At 43.2% G+C, this 16,807-nt stretch overlaps 1 protein-coding gene across 1 annotated transcript in view; it reads left to right on the top strand.

Moving 5' to 3' along the window:
- CILK1 (ciliogenesis associated kinase 1) overlaps positions 1 to 16,199 on the top strand; it is a 45,616-nt gene extending 29,417 nt beyond the window's left edge. The window contains exons 6-14 of the mRNA XM_043907731.1: positions 674 to 806; positions 1,789 to 1,960; positions 2,382 to 2,549; positions 4,780 to 5,091; positions 6,163 to 6,353; positions 6,466 to 6,614; positions 8,759 to 8,887; positions 11,897 to 12,019; positions 12,613 to 16,199. Of these exons, the coding sequence (XP_043763666.1) occupies positions 674 to 806; positions 1,789 to 1,960; positions 2,382 to 2,549; positions 4,780 to 5,091; positions 6,163 to 6,353; positions 6,466 to 6,614; positions 8,759 to 8,887; positions 11,897 to 12,019; positions 12,613 to 12,767 (1,532 nt within the window). The 3' untranslated portion in view covers positions 12,768 to 16,199. The remainder of the gene's footprint in view (positions 1 to 673; positions 807 to 1,788; positions 1,961 to 2,381; positions 2,550 to 4,779; positions 5,092 to 6,162; positions 6,354 to 6,465; positions 6,615 to 8,758; positions 8,888 to 11,896; positions 12,020 to 12,612) is intronic.
- The last annotated feature ends 608 nt before the right edge of the window (positions 16,200 to 16,807 follow it).

Here is a 16,807-nt window from a genome sequence, read left to right as displayed (position 1 = left end):
AGAGGCGTGTGATGCTGATCAGCGGGTGTTTGGGTCTCTCCTGCATGTTCCCCTGAAGCCCTGCTGTAGCTGAGACAGGCTTCCCATTTGATGAGTTATTTCTGCCTTTCACAATGTGGATTACAGATCCACATTGTGCTTTTTCACTGGGCGAAGTAATCAGTATTTGACCTTTAGACATATTTGCGATACACACCATGATCTCAGATATGAGTAGGTCATATCCATAGGTCCCTTGTTTCTTAAACAAAAACTGTAATTGTGTTTCTGCGGCAGTGTCAACTCCCAGTATCCCAGTACCATGGTTTTAATGGTTTTAATCTCAAATTCTTTCTGGCTGACTTGGGCAACGTACGCATGGTATTTTTTCCTAGAGTGACAATTTCTTTTTGCCAGGTTATCTCAGCCCATAATGGAGTTTTGGTATTTTAAAAGAAGTGTGTTCTCTTGGAAAAAAAAAAAATTATGAAGACAACTTTGAAGGATGTGACATTTTGAATTCATCAAAGGAAAATGAATGGCCCAAAGGGCTTTGTGTTATCATTATTGGGATGAATGTCCAGAGCCTTCGGTGTCGTACCAGACTATCACTGTCATGAAAAGAGCACTACAGCCGCAAAGAGTGATGCAGACACGATCTTGCCTCTGAATTCCTTTTCCACTTCCCCTGCAGGCTTTTTCCATCGGGACTTAAAGCCAGAGAACCTCCTCTGTATGGGACCCGAACTTGTGAAAATTGCAGACTTTGGATTGGCCCGAGAAATCCGATCAAGACCTCCATACACAGACTATGTATCTACCAGATGGTGAGTACAATCTTCCTCAAGAGGATTTAATTGCATTTCTTATATTTATTTTATTTATTTATTTATTTATTTTTATTTATTTTTTTTATTAGTTGGAGGCTAATTACTTCACAACATTTCAGTGGGTTTTGTCATACTTTGATATGAATCAGCCATAGATTTACACGTATTCCCCATCCCGAACACCCCTCCCATAATTGCATTTCTTATATTTAAAAACCATGAGATTATACTGATTATAATATCACAAATACTATTCCACCAAGAACACCATTTGAAAACATCTATGTGTAGGAATGTTGGTATTGTACAAGCTTTAAAAGCTTGTGTTGTAAATAACTTTAGAAGCAAGTCCAACAGGGAACTATATTCAGTATCCTGTAGTAAACTATAATAGAAAATAATCTGAAAAAGAATACATATGTATCTGAATCACTTTGCTGTATACCAGAAACTAACACAACATTGTAAATAAACTATACTTCAATAAAAAATATTACAGGAAATCCATTATGCTTTTCCATAATCTAAATATTCTGTGTATAGAGCTTCCTAAAGACTGTTTCCTAAAAGAGTTGTGTAAAAGATTCTCCAAAGACCTGTTGGAAAACCAGCTAACTGGTGTTATTAAAACTCAGACCCTAAGCATTCGATTTAAGCAGTTGGCCATGACCAAGAAGAGCCTACAGACGATGAATTCTATATTCTCTCTTGCTTGCTCTCTGCCTGCTCTCTCTCACTATCTGTATTTCTCAAAGATGCTGTAGAGAGGAGACCCATCTAGAAATGTTCAACAGAAAATTTCGTGATACAGAAGAGCCCAGCTTTATGCTGCAGCCACAGCTGTTGGCTTTACAAGTTAACACACCGCCCTGAACAAGACAGAAAAGAGAAATACACAAACGCCCTCCTGGAGAGCTGATGGTGTGTTTAGTTTGCTTCTGGCTGTTGAATGGGAACTAGCTTCTCCTCCGTCCTGCAGGTACCGGGCTCCGGAGGTGCTCCTGCGGTCCACCAGCTACAGCTCGCCCATCGACATCTGGGCCGTGGGCTGCATCATGGCAGAGGTGTACACCCTCCGGCCGCTCTTCCCCGGGGCCAGTGAGATTGACACCATCTTCAAAATCTGCCAAGTACTGGGGACACCCAAAAAGGTAATGATGTGGGCCAAAGCAGCAGCTTCCCGTGCTCCTGGCCACCTCCCTGGGCAGCACAGACTCGTTCTGGAATCTTCCTCGCCTTGGTAGTCCTCCGCCCCCTCCTCCTACCCTGCAGTGGAAGACTTCCTGGCTCCCTCTGCTTTTCTCCCCACGCCTCTCTGCTCTCTGCTCCCTTCTGCGCTCTCATGGCCACAACTCTTATCCACACAGAAGTCTCCTAACATGAGCCGTGGCCCTCCTCCGCTCCTTTATAACCCCGGTCACAGATTCACACCTACCTCTGGGATGGCCCACCATAGTGAGCAGGGATGTGGTAATGACAAGTCACCTTTCTGTTATGGGCACGTGTGCTGGAATATAAAGTCCTATTTCAGCAATTGGCTGAGGAACACTCTCTACCTTTTCCTTCTTTCAGACTGACTGGCCTGAAGGCTACCAGCTGTCCAGTGCCATGAACTTCCGCTGGCCCCAGTGTGTGCCCAATAACCTGAAGACCCTCATTCCAAATGCCAGCAGCGAAGCAGTTCAGCTCCTGAGAGACATGCTGCAGTGGGATCCCAAGAAACGGCCGACAGCTAGTCAGGTTTCCTTCCATTTTCTTCTGATGCAGTCCTCATGAACTTCATGTCTAATTGTGAATGATTCCTGTATAGATCATGGGAAGTATTTTCTTAGGTAATATGGGTGAAAAATAGGACTGAATACCACTAATCGTGAACTATATAAGGTGTAAGAATTCAAAATAGTTTGAAACTCTTTATGTCTAAAGCAGTAAAGGTTTAAACAACACAGTTGCTTTGAAAATTGCTATACAGTTCACATCATAAATAATACATGGAAATGAAAACCGATATATCCACCTGTCTTTGGCAAATGTTTTCAAATATATTCTGAGTTAGGGTGATATATAACAAGTGTCTTTATAAGGCAGTACTGGTTGTCAAAAGGTAGTTTGAAAATATCTTGTAAGATCCATATCACTCATTTTACAGAGGACAGAGGGAGAGAACTAGGAAAATAACTGTAATTAGCATTTTATAGCACTTGACAGTTTGCAAGTGCTTTTGTATGTTTTTATGTGATTTTAATCCCACGAAGGCTCCATGAGATAGGTGTTACTGGTTTCATTCTATAAATGAAAAAATTAAATCTCAGAAAGTTTAAGTGATTTGCAAAAAAAAAAAAAAAAGAGGAAGTTAATGTGATTTGCCTTATTAACTCCACCAGTAGCTAGTACAGACAGTGTACCATCAACAACAGTTCTGTCGTGTGGCTGACATGCCTTCTGGCTCCTGTTTTTCCGACCTGCCCTCCCTCAGGCCATTTTGACTTAGATTATAAAGCCACACTCAAAGGAAGCATGTGGTGCTATGGACTTCAACCACTCCTAGGCCCCCGGCCAGCCTCTTTTTGCGTTGTACCTGGCCCCTTCTCAGCTTGTCTCATTGATAAATCCATTACCCAGAGGATGAAAAAGGAGACCAATTGTAATCAGATGGAGAGAGTCACTTGAGGACCTGGCCCGCGTGATGTTAGAATTTGCGAGAGCTGAGACGTGACAGTTGGAGGATTATGGTATGAGGGGAAAGCAACTTTCCAATGGCTCAAAGAAGAAAGAGCCAAGACTCTAGATGGCTCAAAAAGGTTAGAGAGTGCTCAGAAATGCACTTCTGGTGATGAAATTCACAAGTGTTTTCAGGCCACAGAAGGAAGCCTTCTGATGAATCCAGTTTTCTAAAGGATACATAGTGGCTATGAAAATAAAAAGATTCAGGAACAAGGAACCAAGAGAAGAATGTTTACTTTTTAGGAATAGTATCAGAAAAGCTAAAAATACCCTGAATTCAGTTGAGACTTGCAAAAAATACCTGGGACTAAAGAGAAGACTTCCTGAGCTAGATGTCAGAGTCCAGGACCTCTTTGGCAGTGTCCATGTTATTTGCATCTATATCTGCACTTCCTTATCATCATTACAGGTGTTTATGGTTAGGTCCCAGAGTCACTGAGAAAGGCTATGTTATATTCAGTGACTTCCACTGAAAAAGACTAGGGAATATTTCAGAGAGAATTGCAAACCCCAGCACTTTAAGATTTATTCCTTGGTGATACAGAAAGCCAATTATCTTTGGACAAAGTTTAACTGTAGTATGTTTGACACTCTTGGCATTTCTGATGTTAAAGCAAATGTACCTGCTTATTTTTATTATTTTTTTATTAAAGTATAGCTGATTTACAGTACTGTTGTTAATTTCAGGTATAGAGCAAAGTGATAGTTTTACATATTTTTTCTCAATTCTTTTCCATGACAGGCAGTTACAAGATACTGGAGATAGTTCCCTGTGATACACAGCAAACCCTTGTTGTTTATCTGTATCTTCTTATTTTATATTTGATTTTTCAGAGTCCTCTTGGATCATTATATTGCCTCTCTCCATCTTATTTATTTTCTTTCTATGGAATGAAGAAATGGACTTAGAATGGTGAAATATTGTATTTAAGATAGCAAATATTATATTTAACATAGCAAATAAGTTACAAAGCCAGAATATTGGCAGAAGTAGCAAAGGGCATAGCAGTGAACCTGGCTGCCTTACCCAAATAATTTTGAGTGTGGAAACCAGTCCAGACATTTTACCCTATTTAGGACAAGGAGAATCACAAGGGGTGTGACAGATTCAGGATGCTGTTTTCTCGTTGGTTTGGGCAAGCTACTGCAGTAGACTGGTTAATGTGAAACCTAGCCTGCCACCCTGAATGGTGTCAACCTTCTCGGCCAGATTCTTCTTCTGAAACAGCCTCACGTGTCATTCCAGGCTCTTCGATATCCTTACTTCCAGGTGGGGCACCCCCTGGGCAGCACCGCGCACGGCCTTCAGGAGTCAGGAAAATCTCAGAAGGACGTTCTGGAGAAGGCGGCCGCACCACCTCACGTAAAGCCTGTCCCTCCTGCCCAGCCCCCAGTCAAGCCACACACACGCATTTCTTCCAGACAGCATCAAGCCAGCCAGCCCCCTCAGCATCTCGTGTACCCCTACAAAGCCGAGGCTCCCAGGACGGACCACCTTCCGGAGGACAAGCCCAGCCCTCTGCTCTTGCCATCCCTCCACCCCAAGCATCCTCAGGCAGTAAGCAGGACGGTTCACCCAGGAGTCCTGTCGGACTATTCCTTTTCTGACCCCACTTCTTCTTCTTCTTTTTTAATGATTTTATTTATTTATTTTGATGGTACTGGGTCTTCATTGCTTGTGTGGGCTTTTCTCTAGTTGCAGTGCATGGGCTTCCCACTGCAGTGGCTTCTCCCGTAGAGCACAATTTCTAGGCACGCAGGCTCAGCAGTTGTGGCTCCCAGGTTCTAGAGCACAGGCTCAATAGCTGTGGCGCAGAGCGTAGCTGCTCTGTGACATGTGGGATCTTCCCAGATCAGAGATCCAACCCATGTCTCCTGCATTGGCAGGCGGATTCTTCATCATTGAGCTGCCAGGGAAGGCCCTGACCGTACTACCCGCATGCAATATTTTCTTTTCAGCATGTAAGGTCTAATTATAATAGATTGGTCTTTTTGATGTCATGGAATTGTGAAAAGAGCCTTGGCTTTGTAGTTAAAGGTCTAAATTCAGGTTCTAGCTCTGCCTGTGAATTATGGGGGTGGTGTCTCCAGACTGTCCAGTTGACCCCAACCCACCTAAAGCAGCAGTGTGTGTTTGTACATTTCCTATTGTAGCTAATTCTGTAGTTAAATAGGATCCAGGCCTGCTGAGAAGGCAAATAAGGTATTAATTGCATTGTTTTCTATAAAAGAGCAGGTGATTGATACTTTAGTTACATTCTCTTATATTCTATTTAGGACAGTGTCAATAATGCTGATTCTTTCAGAGATGAGCCCTGGATGAGAATCCAGCTGCCTTCCTTCTATGCAAGAAGTACCCTAAATGTCCTTTTTTAAAGACTCACTTACATAGCTTAGTGTCCCCATTGAATGGAAACTGATGTAACCTGTGCAGGATAAGTGAGAGAGGTCGGGGACTGTTTCCCACCATTGCCTTTTTCAATATGCAGTGCATATTGGGGAAGGCTACACCCCAGGGCCCTCCTCTACACAACCGGGGAAGTTCAGAATGGGGCTTACTCATGGGCGAGCTTCACTAATGCCAAGTATTGCTTCTCCTCCCCCCCCCCACCCCCCCTTGTATACGCAGAACATTCTCACTGGCCTGGAGCACAAAAATGGTGAGATCAAGCCAAAGAGTAGGAGAAGGTGGGGTCTCGTTTCCAGGTCAACGAAGGATTCCGATGACTGGGCTGACTTGGATGACTCGGACTTCAGTCCATCCTTCACCAGGATTGACCTGAAAAACAAGAAAAGGCAGAGCGATGAGACGCTGTGCAGGCAAGTGTGGGCTCCCAGCTGTGCCCGGTCGGCCTCTGGGTTTGTGAGCCCGTCTTCACATCCGATGCGCTGCCCAGCTCGTGCTGACCATAACCTTCTCCTCCCGGTTCAGATTTGAGAGCATCCTGGACCTGAAGCCCGCGGAGCCCGTGGGCACTGGAAACAGCGCCCCCACGCGGACGTCCTGTCCCCGGCGCGACACGCCCACCCTGAGGTCGGCGGCCAAGCAGCACTACCTGAAGCACTCTCGGTACCTCCCTGGTAATAGCACTTCCTGCCTGTGCTCTGGTCACTGATGGGAAATCGTGTCCCCGGAATCTCGAGTTTGCAAAGCGTCTGTTTTGGACGGTGGTGGGACCACCATAGAAATACTTGCTGGGCTTCCCAGGTGGCGCTAGTGGTAAAGATCCTGCTTGCCAGTGCCGGAGATTTAAGAGGCTCGGGTTCGATCCCTGGGGCGGGGAAGGTCCCCTGGAGGAGGGCACAGTCAACCCGGCTTCAGTATTCAGGCCTGGAGGATCCCATGGACAGAGGAGCCCGGCGGGCTATATAGTCCATAGGGCCACAAAGAGTTGGATACGACCACTTAGTACACATAGGCTTTATATTTTCTTTTTCCTTTTGGCTGCACCTCGCTGCATGCGGGCTCTTAGTTCCCCGACCAGGGATGGATGGAATCCACATCCCCTGCAGTGGAAATTCTTTAGAGTCCTAACCACTAGACTGCCAGGGAAGTCCCAAGCTTCACATTCTTTTCTTGCCTAAGATAAGAAATTTGGTAGAGGAAACGGGGGTCCAGTCTGAGGAAGGGAGGAACCAAGAAGAGCCAGGCAGCTCGCCCGGGGTCTCTCCATCCCTATATGCTCCCAGGAAACCAGATGGGAGCTTAGTCCCCCCATCTGGCTTTATGTACCACAGGGGTTAAATGAAGACACTCTAGTTGGAGAGTGCCCAAGCCTCTCCAGGCTTTCTGTATTCTAAGCATATAGCATTAGCCCACTGTTCATTCACAGATTCATTCCATCAGCCAATTTGTATTGACATCATTTTGTGCGGGGCACTGAGAATATGGTAGACAGAATAGCCAACTGGGGCCACTGGGTTGCCAATCTTCCAGGGTCTCCATTCACATCACAGCCTATGCAGTGATTTTAGCCAGCAACCTGTAGACGGTAGACCCTCGTATTTCATAGTTTTGGGATACAGACCCTAAATAAGTGGGCACACAGTGGTTGCAGACGGTGACAGTGGTTGATAAGGGTGATGTAATGGTGGAAGGAGCTGGGCCCCAGAGATTGGGAGGGAATTCCAAGTACAGAGGGATGTGAGAACAGCATGCCAGGCAGAGGGAACAGCCAGTGCAAAGGCCAGGAGGCAGGAGAGGGCTTGGCTTGTGAGAGGCTGCACATGGCCCCATCACTGTCAGAGGCGGAGGATGTGTTAGGACACAGGAGGCATCTTTGGGGTCTTGTAAGAAATTTGGGTTTTATTTCACGAGCAACAGGAAGCTCTTGAAGGGTTGTAACTGGAGGAGTGACATGGTGTTGGCAACATCTGTGTGTGGTGTGGGCGAGGGACCCACAGTTTGTCACTGTCATACAGGTGGGGGCAGGGGATGGAGGCCCTGCTGATTTGCTGGTTCCCCCCTGCCTTCTGCCTGGATTGGGAACAGGCCTCCTAAATACTGCCAGACCTTGTCAGGGATGGCACTGTGGCCTTAGGAGACTGGCCTGAAGGGAGACCTATTTCTTTTTGACTGTAGAGGAAGAAGAAGAATAAAGGATGGATTCAGTCTTTCTGTTCTGAAAGATAGCTGTGATGCCCTATGGCCATGGGAAGTGGGTGGTCTGGGGGCGGGGGGCAGTGGTTTGTCTTGGAGCTGAGATCAAGGCAGCCTGAGAAGGGAGGGAGTCAGTGAATGTTGTTGGTAGAGACCAGAATCATCACAGTGATGATGGTCCATGTGAGGTGAGGGGGTGGAATCTCAGAATTCAGAAAGAGGCGAGCAGAGGGCTGCAGAGCTGGGCATGGCATTCTGGAGGGACCAAGAAGAACTTGGGCAGCTGATAGAAAGGCAGTGGTCTGTGAAGGTGGGTGAGTAGGAAAGCCAAGGGGCACTGAAGCCCAGGATGGCACTAGGGGGTCAAGACATCAGATGTGGACAGATCTATTGGTAGATGGTGAAGACACTTCTGTTAGGTCACCCACCAGTGAGACAACCCCCTCACCCCAGAGACAGCATCTTTCCTCTGCCATCTATCCAGTGGCGTCATCATGGTCAGTTTTGGATTGTTGAACCATAGGAGGTCTTTGACAAATCGGACTCTGCATTCATCTCATCTCTGACATGTGGTACAAGACTGAATATAAATTTTGCATTTGAAAAAACATTTTTGCCCTATTAGGAATAAATATAAGAAACGGTGTACTCCCGAATCCAGGCAAGGATTTTATTCCACCTAATCCGTGGTCCAGTTCTGGTTTGTCTGGCAAATCTTCAGGGACCGTGTCAGTGATCAGCAAAATAACTTCAGGTGAGTAATGACGTTTACTCCCTAAATGATAAGAAGCAGGTTCTCCGGGTGTGGCTGGGTGAGTGCAGAGAGACAGGGGATGATAATCTGTGGAACCATGAGGGCCTCCCGGGTGTGGAAACCCCAGCCTTTTTTCCAGGCCTGTGCTCCTCTCTCTCACCTGGTAGCAGGCCCCGGGGGGGCTTGACCAGCTCCCTTGGGCTCTGCCATCAGGAGTAGCAGGGGAGGACAGCAGACTTCCCTGGCTTGAGGGAAATACAATCTTTACAGAGTCTGGTGGGCTTCCCAGGTGGCGCTAGTGGTAAAGAACCCGCCTACCCATGCAGGAGACATAAGAGACTCGGGTTTGATCCCTGGGTCAGGAAGATCCCCTGGAAGAGGGCATGGCAACCCACTCCAGTATTCCTGCCTGGAGAATCCCCATGGACAGAGGAGCCTGGCGGGCTACAGTCGGTAGGGTCACAGAGTCAAAGGTGACTGAAGCGACTTACCACGCATGCCCGCATGCAGAGTCTGGTTTCTAGGGCCCTGCTCTGTGGTCTGTGACCTCTGGGTATCACAGGGTCTGCCTTGTCCTGGCTTGTCCCTTCCATCTCACGGCTCAGCCTCAGCCTAGGGCATCGTTGGAAGGTGGACAGTTTGGAAGGCGCTGCCCACGCTTTTTCAGTAGATGAATGAATTTCAGATGCACCCCACACGGGCAGCCCCTACCATGCGCGGCTTCCCCTTCCACATGCCAAGTAAACCGCTGGGCTTCTCTTCCCTCTGCCTTTGTCCATTCCGTGTTCATGTATTTTAAGGAGTTCGAAAGAGAAAGAAAGAACATATCCACACCCACGTACTCACCACCCAGCATATAAAGTCAGACTCTGCAAACACATACGGTTGCCTTTCCTTCCTTTGTGTCCTTCCATTCAACCCCCAACCGTGTCCAAATTGGGTGTTTATTATTTCCACAAATTTTTTTTTTAGAATACAAGAAATGCCTAGCATGGTTTTGCATGTTTTAAAATTTATATGCTTATAATCCTGGATCTCCACTCATGTTAATAATGCATTATAATGCATATATGCATTAATAATATATACAGCAATTATACACACATAGAATATATTTCACATTTGTGTAGGATGACATATGCAGTGTATATGTGTATGATACCATTCATTATTTATAGTAGAATATAACTTTTTTTAAAGTTCAGGTATAGTTGCTGATCAATATTATATAAGTAACAGGTGTGTGATATAGTGATTCACAATTTTTAAAGGTTATGTTCCTTTTATAGTTATGAAATATTGCTTATATTCTCTATCATGTACAATATATCCTTGTGACTTATTTTATACTTAATAATTTATACTCCTTAATCTCCTGCCCCTGTCTTGTTCCTTTCCTCTTCCCTCTCCCCATTAGCAACGATTAGTTCTCTATATCTGTCAGTCTGCTTTTTTATTATATTCACTAGTTTGCTGTATTTTTTATATTCCATGTGTAAGTGATATCATAAAGTATTTGTCTTTCTCTGACTTAGCATAATGCCCTCCAAGTCCATCCATGTTGCCACAAATGCAAGATTTTGTTCTTTTTTATGGCTGAGTAATATTCTATGGTATACATGTACCATATCTCTATCCATTCTTCTGTTGATGGACACTTAGAACATAATTTATTCATCCGGTCTCTTGGCGAACATGAAGGTTGTTGATCATTCTTACAGTTAGAAAGAGTGGCCGGAGTGAACACTGATGCCCTCATAGGTATGCACATGTGACATGATCACGTTAGGTTAAAGGCTGTGCTCACCTTTGACTTCACAGATTTTGCCCAACTGCCGTCTGGCAGGGTGCGGGAGTTGTGCCGTGTCCTTGATGCCTCTTGATACCGTCAAGATTGCAGATGTGTGCTCCTCTGAGGGTGTGCAATGGCATCTTACTGTGGCTTCAACCCGCATGCCCCCCTGACTAGTGAGGGTTGAGCATTTTCTCTTGTGTTTACTGACTCTACCTTTTTTCTGTCTGTGATTTCCTTGTTCTGATCCTCTTTCCATTTTTCTTATTTAGTCACCAAAGTTGCAAAAGGTGCTTCAGCTGACCAACACAGCTCCTGATACATGAGCTTCAGACTGTTCTTTCTACTCTGCCTTAAGTAGTTGCCAAGAATGCTCTGTGTTGGGAAGACACAGAACAACTCTTCCTCTCATGTGCTCTTCCTAACGGGTCTAACTTCCTAATGGATCTGTGTTATTTGTATAACATCCTTCATTGTTCCACATGCACCTTTAAGCCTTCGTAATAGGCTCATTATAGATACTCACCCATCCAACAGGTATTGATTACTTGCTATGAGTAAGGCTTTCCATGGACCGCCTGGAACATTAAGATGAGTAGGACCCAGTTCCTGCCCTTAAAACACTCTCAAGGCAGAAATGACATAAAAAGTGAATGTATTTAGTGAATTTTAATAATGACTAATTTTCTGGTTCTGGACAAGAATATCTCTGGTGTAGAATTATTTATAATGGCTGAACAGTTAACATAACCTCTATGCTAATCAATAATAGAAACCTGTATGCTGATCAATAAGAGAGCGGTTAAAAATGAGTTATGTTTTAACCATACTCTGAAATTTGTCCATACTAACATGGAAGGCTAACTCTTCTATATTATTGAGTGGAAAAAAGAAAATTCCAGAACAGGTTAAACTGATTATTACACACAGAAAGAAAATTCTAAATGTCTCCTTTTTTTTAACAAACCAACCCACCAGCCTCCTTGTGGGTACAGGCTACAGTCTCAACACTGTCTGTACACCTTGCACCCCATCCCCCTGTCTTTCTAACAGTGTGGTGTGGTGGCATGTTCTGCTCCGAATTCACTCTTTATCCTAATGCTTTTTCCCCTGAAAATCAAAACCCACTTCTCTGTTGCCATGTGCCCCTGTTCTTTATCCTTGTGGGTGTCCTGTGCATGTCTTTGCAGTAATGAGCTTTTTCTTTTGCAAATCAGTTGGTTCTGGCTCTACAAGTTCTAGTGGACTGGCTGGAAACTATATCCCTTCCTTTCTGAAAAAAGAAATCAGTTCTGCTCTGCAGAGGGTCCACTTGGCACCTATTCCCGACCCTTCCCCGGGTAAGTTCTATTTGGCATTATTATTATTTGTGAGTTTATTCAAAAATAGTTATTAAACAAGTGATTTGTGCTAGATGTGGTAGGCCTAGGGTCCACAAATGAAGGACACAACAAAATTCCTTGTCCTTCTGGAGCCTGTACTCCACAGACAGAAGTAAACCAAATAAGATGCTCCAAAGTGCTAAGGGGAAAATAAAGCAGGGAGTAGGGAGCATGGGGGCAGGAGTGTAGGGTGCAGATGGGCATTTTACATAGGGCAGCCGAAGGAGACCTCACTGCAGAGGAGCCATCGAGTAAAGATCCACAGGAGATGAACAAGCAAAGTCTGTATTTCGAGCTTTTAGTGCATGGGCCTGCAGGCAGAATAAGCCTGGCAGATGCACGGAAATGGCAACCCACTTACAGTATTCTTGCCTGGAAAATTCCATGGGCAGAGGAGCCTGAGGGTCTACAGTCCAAGGGTTCACAAGAGTTGGACACAACCCAGCGACTAAACCACCACAAATTCCTTGAGCAGAGGAGCCTGGGGAGCTACCGTCCATGGGGCCGCAAAGAGCTGGACATGACTGACCCACCTTTCTCTTTCCTTACAGGCTATTCTTCCCTGAAGGCTGTGAGACCTCACCCTGGGCGACCATTTTTCCACACCCAGCCTAGAAGCACTCCTGGGTTGCTGCCCCGGCCTCCAGCCGCCCAGCCGGTACATGGCAGGACGGACTGGATCGCTAAGTACGCATCTCGGCGATAACTGTCACAAAGCCTTTTGTAGGGGACAGTAGGACCCTGCCCTCGGCCAGCTGATATTCTACCCGCAAGAGACTTCGGTTGGTGGAAAAGCAAACACTTTATAGTTATTCTTCTGAACTGAGACATTTCAATATTCTTTTTTAAAGTTTTTTTTTTTAATATTGATTTGAATGCAGTACTTTTTTTTTTGTACAAAGTTATTTTATTCTAAAACTGGGTCCCATTATTTTCTTAAACAGCAGCATTTTGTATATATGGATTATGTTTTAGCATTTTATACAGTCAACTTTGTAAGGAACTTTTTAAAGATTAATTGATTTTCCTTTGGGGTTCCAGATAATATTTTATACAGATTTTTTAAAATATAATAATATTGATGCAGTATTGCAAAGGGGTGCAATTTACAGCTACGCGATAAAGGGTTATTTCCTCAATATGTGTGGATATTTGTGAAGTGGTTAAATTTTAAATGTGGCATATTCGGTACTTTAAGCTTTTCTGGACTGACGTCAGCGCTAGAAAACTGACCATCTGCCGTTTCTCAATACCGTGTTATTGGTTTGACTTTTTAATACCGCTGTGCTGTTCTGAAAGTACTATTACATAATTCACTTTGTTTTCTTTTTACTCCCCAGATGAAAGAACTCTAAGTAAATATTTTTAGAAATGTTTACAACATGTTTTTTGGTGACTGGTGATATCCAGCTGAAATCAAGCTATGCCGTCACATTCAATTTTCTTCCGTTTTTGAAGTCACTCTCTATAAGTACCCATAAAAGGGAAGCTTTTGAAGCCAAAAGGTTCTCCACATAAAGGTTAACACAGTGACTTAAACTTAAATCCCTGCCAAGATGCATGACCCAAAAGCAAAGTTTCAAAGTAGCAGAAGATTTTATATTATCACAACCCTTAGAATGTTGCATTTAGCTCAGTTCTCCAAGCCTGACCAGAGAGAGACGATGAATAATCATTGTCTGCCCTCTGGTCCGATTATCAGGGCAATTTGGGGAGCAAGAAAAAGTAGATGGCAGAGGTCCCACTTGTCTGCGAAGTCACCATGATGTCAAATGTCTGTCACATGCCACATGTGAAGAACTCTAAACCCTTGTGTAGTTTCTTTCAACAGTGAGAACTCCGTTGGGCAGAGGCTGTTCCATTGAGAGGAATGTTTACAGCAATTTTGAAAATGACAAAGCTAGTTTGGAAACAGAAAAAGGAAGTCCACTCTGATCCACCTCTGTCAGGCACACTCACCTCCACTCGTGATTACCTGAAAGACAAGAAAGAAGGTCACTGCCAGTGAACGCAACATCATCTCTAGAGTGTACAGACTCACTCTCTCCCAGGGCTCAAATCGCTTTTGTTTGGTTCTAGGATATAGCAAGTGGAGTCAATGAAATTGTCATTTTTGTAAGTTAAAATGATAGGTGAAAATGAATATTGGTACTTTGATATGGTTCAGCCTAATAAGTAGGTAAATTTTTGTGTTGATGTATTAATAATATGTTGCAGCCCATGGTTCCCAAAGGGCCCTCACCTAAAATCAGGGAGCAGTTTGTGTTTTCGAGAATCTGACTCAAAAAGGTACTTGACCAAGCACCATGATTGCTGGGGGCATGAGAAAAGCAAATGATGGATGTGGATTTGAGAGGTCTTATTTTCCTGTTAACAAACTGGCAGCAAAGCATCAGGAAATAAATATGTATATGTAAGCACAACTTGAAGCTGAATTCATTTCTGTATTATATTCTCATTCTCTCAATCAACAGAGAATGTGTTTTCAGAGATAAGTCCTTTACTATGTGGTTAATATTTATTTCCCCTTTCTGTATTAGGAAGAAAAAGTAAGTTAATCTGAAAGCTTACCCACCTTCCTAAAAAGCTGGTTTAAAATCGTAAATACCCTCTAGTGAACCAGATGGTTTATGAATGCCATATTCTTGGTCCTCTAGCTTATGTTAAGATCATTACATTTAATTGAAAAACCTACTTACCTGGTTACTATACATTATAAAATTGTTTTTCTATTACTTTTGTAGGGCCTCAGTGCAGAAAATGTTTCACTTTTCTTCCTCTTCCTCTTGCCTTCGTTTATCAGCAGACATTTTCCCTTATTCATTTGAAAGTCAAGAAGCTGACATTGCATTGAGTAAACTGGAAGGCTGAAAAAAAAAACAAGGTCAATTCTAAAGAACTAGCAAAATCCTCTAAAGTTCTCTTTTATTCTCACCCTGAAATGGGTAAAGGATGCACTGAGCATACAAGTGCTGTAGAAAGGGAAAATCACCAATACCTTGTTACGTAAAAAAGAAAATACTGCCTGTTGCCTGTATTTTTAGTTACTATAAGATTATAAAATCTACTACAAGACACCAAAAGGAATGATGAGTTTAACTGTACCTATCCACGACTGTACCTCATGTCAGGCATAAAGTTTTATGGGACGTCAGGAGATGGTATAGCCCCCAAGGTTCAGTGACAGTGGTTACACCAAAGGGTACGTGTGTGAACTGCAGGGAAAGTTGCATGAGCCTAAAAGCTATTCTTTGTGTGATTGTTCATTTCACAGTAAGCTGCCATTAATTGCTAAGCCCTCACCCAGCTCATATATGATTTAAATAGGAAGAAAACCGATTTTCTCAAGCAATTTCTTACAGAGCTCTTGCTTCAAGGACCATAAACGTCTAGTAAACGGATGCTGTGTCATATTATGGAGTGATAAAAAACTGAACACTTGACTCAAGACAACCCATGTAAAACAGAATTGTTTTTAAGTTCAAATTACCAGTACTATTGGAGTTCACAGGCACCATGTTTTCTTATGACGTGGCATCAAGCCATTGTTTTGTGCCATTTAGGAGAGAAAGAAAGACTACAGGCTGTATGTTTTAACTCAGTGTGTGATCCAAAGCAATATGTTTATAAGAAAATGTTTGACGTACTAATTATTTTCTATCATTTAAAGCATACTGTAGCAACTTGTTTAATATATGTGGTTAATTTTTAGAATTATTTTTACAATTTCCAACCAAAGTACTGTATTTTATATAATTTATTGTGAGGACCTTCTCGTGGAAACCAACAGAAGACAAACTGGGGGCAAATATCACATTAATCTGTATTATCAGTTTCTTACAGACACCGCTAATGTGAATTTTAAATGGCCTGAATAGTCTTCTGATCTCGGATATTTCAGTACTGACAGCAGTTTCGTCCCTTGATTTGATTACAAGGGAGCAACTAAGAATATATTTAATTATAAAGCAAATATTCATAATGATGAGAAGATGGGAGGACTGAAAACTATTTACTCAAGCCCCTTCTGAAATAAAATGTTCCTTTTTGAATAGTTTGTCCTAAGGTGTTTAAAAACGTTAACTTTACTTAAGGAAAATTCTGCTCCAAATAAAGTTACAGTTTAAGAAAAATTGATTTGGGTGTTCTGTTTTTGTTGTTATGTTCTTCCATCAAACAATAATATTACTATTTCCTAATTTGAAATTTTCATATTTTATAACTTCTTAACACCTATTAGAGTGTTTACTGCTGTGAAATTGGTAGCATATACTTAGACCAGCAGTTGGAAGCGGCATTTTGCAATGTGGAGACTATTTAAACAAGGAGGATGGAAAAGAAAGTGTGTGTGTGTGCTTAGGGAGAGGGCATCATTTTAGACTTCTCTTCCTCCCATCCACCCCCTTAATATCTTACCTTTTTACCCATCTTCTTCTAATTTATGATGCTATACTGTAATTCACACGGATATTTCCAGGTGTCTCTTTCCCCACCCTGCACAGTCCCAATTCACTCTCCCTGTTTCTGACAGAGAAATCTACAGAAAATAAAATCTGATCTTGTCAGTTGCTGTTAATTGATCAGCAGCACAGGCTTCTCAAGCCAGGTATTTTCAAGAACCCGTACAGTAATCAACATCTATAGTCTGCGAAATAGGAGAGGCTGCCTCAGGAAACAAGAAATAGTCCATCTGGAGGCATATATTTTTAACCTTAAAATTTGTGTGAATTTTTCTATAATAATTTT

The sequence above is a fragment of the Cervus elaphus genome, chromosome 7 (genome assembly GCF_910594005.1).
Source record: "Cervus elaphus chromosome 7, mCerEla1.1, whole genome shotgun sequence".
Classification (NCBI taxonomy): Eukaryota; Metazoa; Chordata; class Mammalia; order Artiodactyla; family Cervidae; genus Cervus; species Cervus elaphus.
The sequence above is the reverse complement of the archived record's forward strand: the minus strand, read 5'-3'. Positions and strand labels throughout refer to the sequence as shown.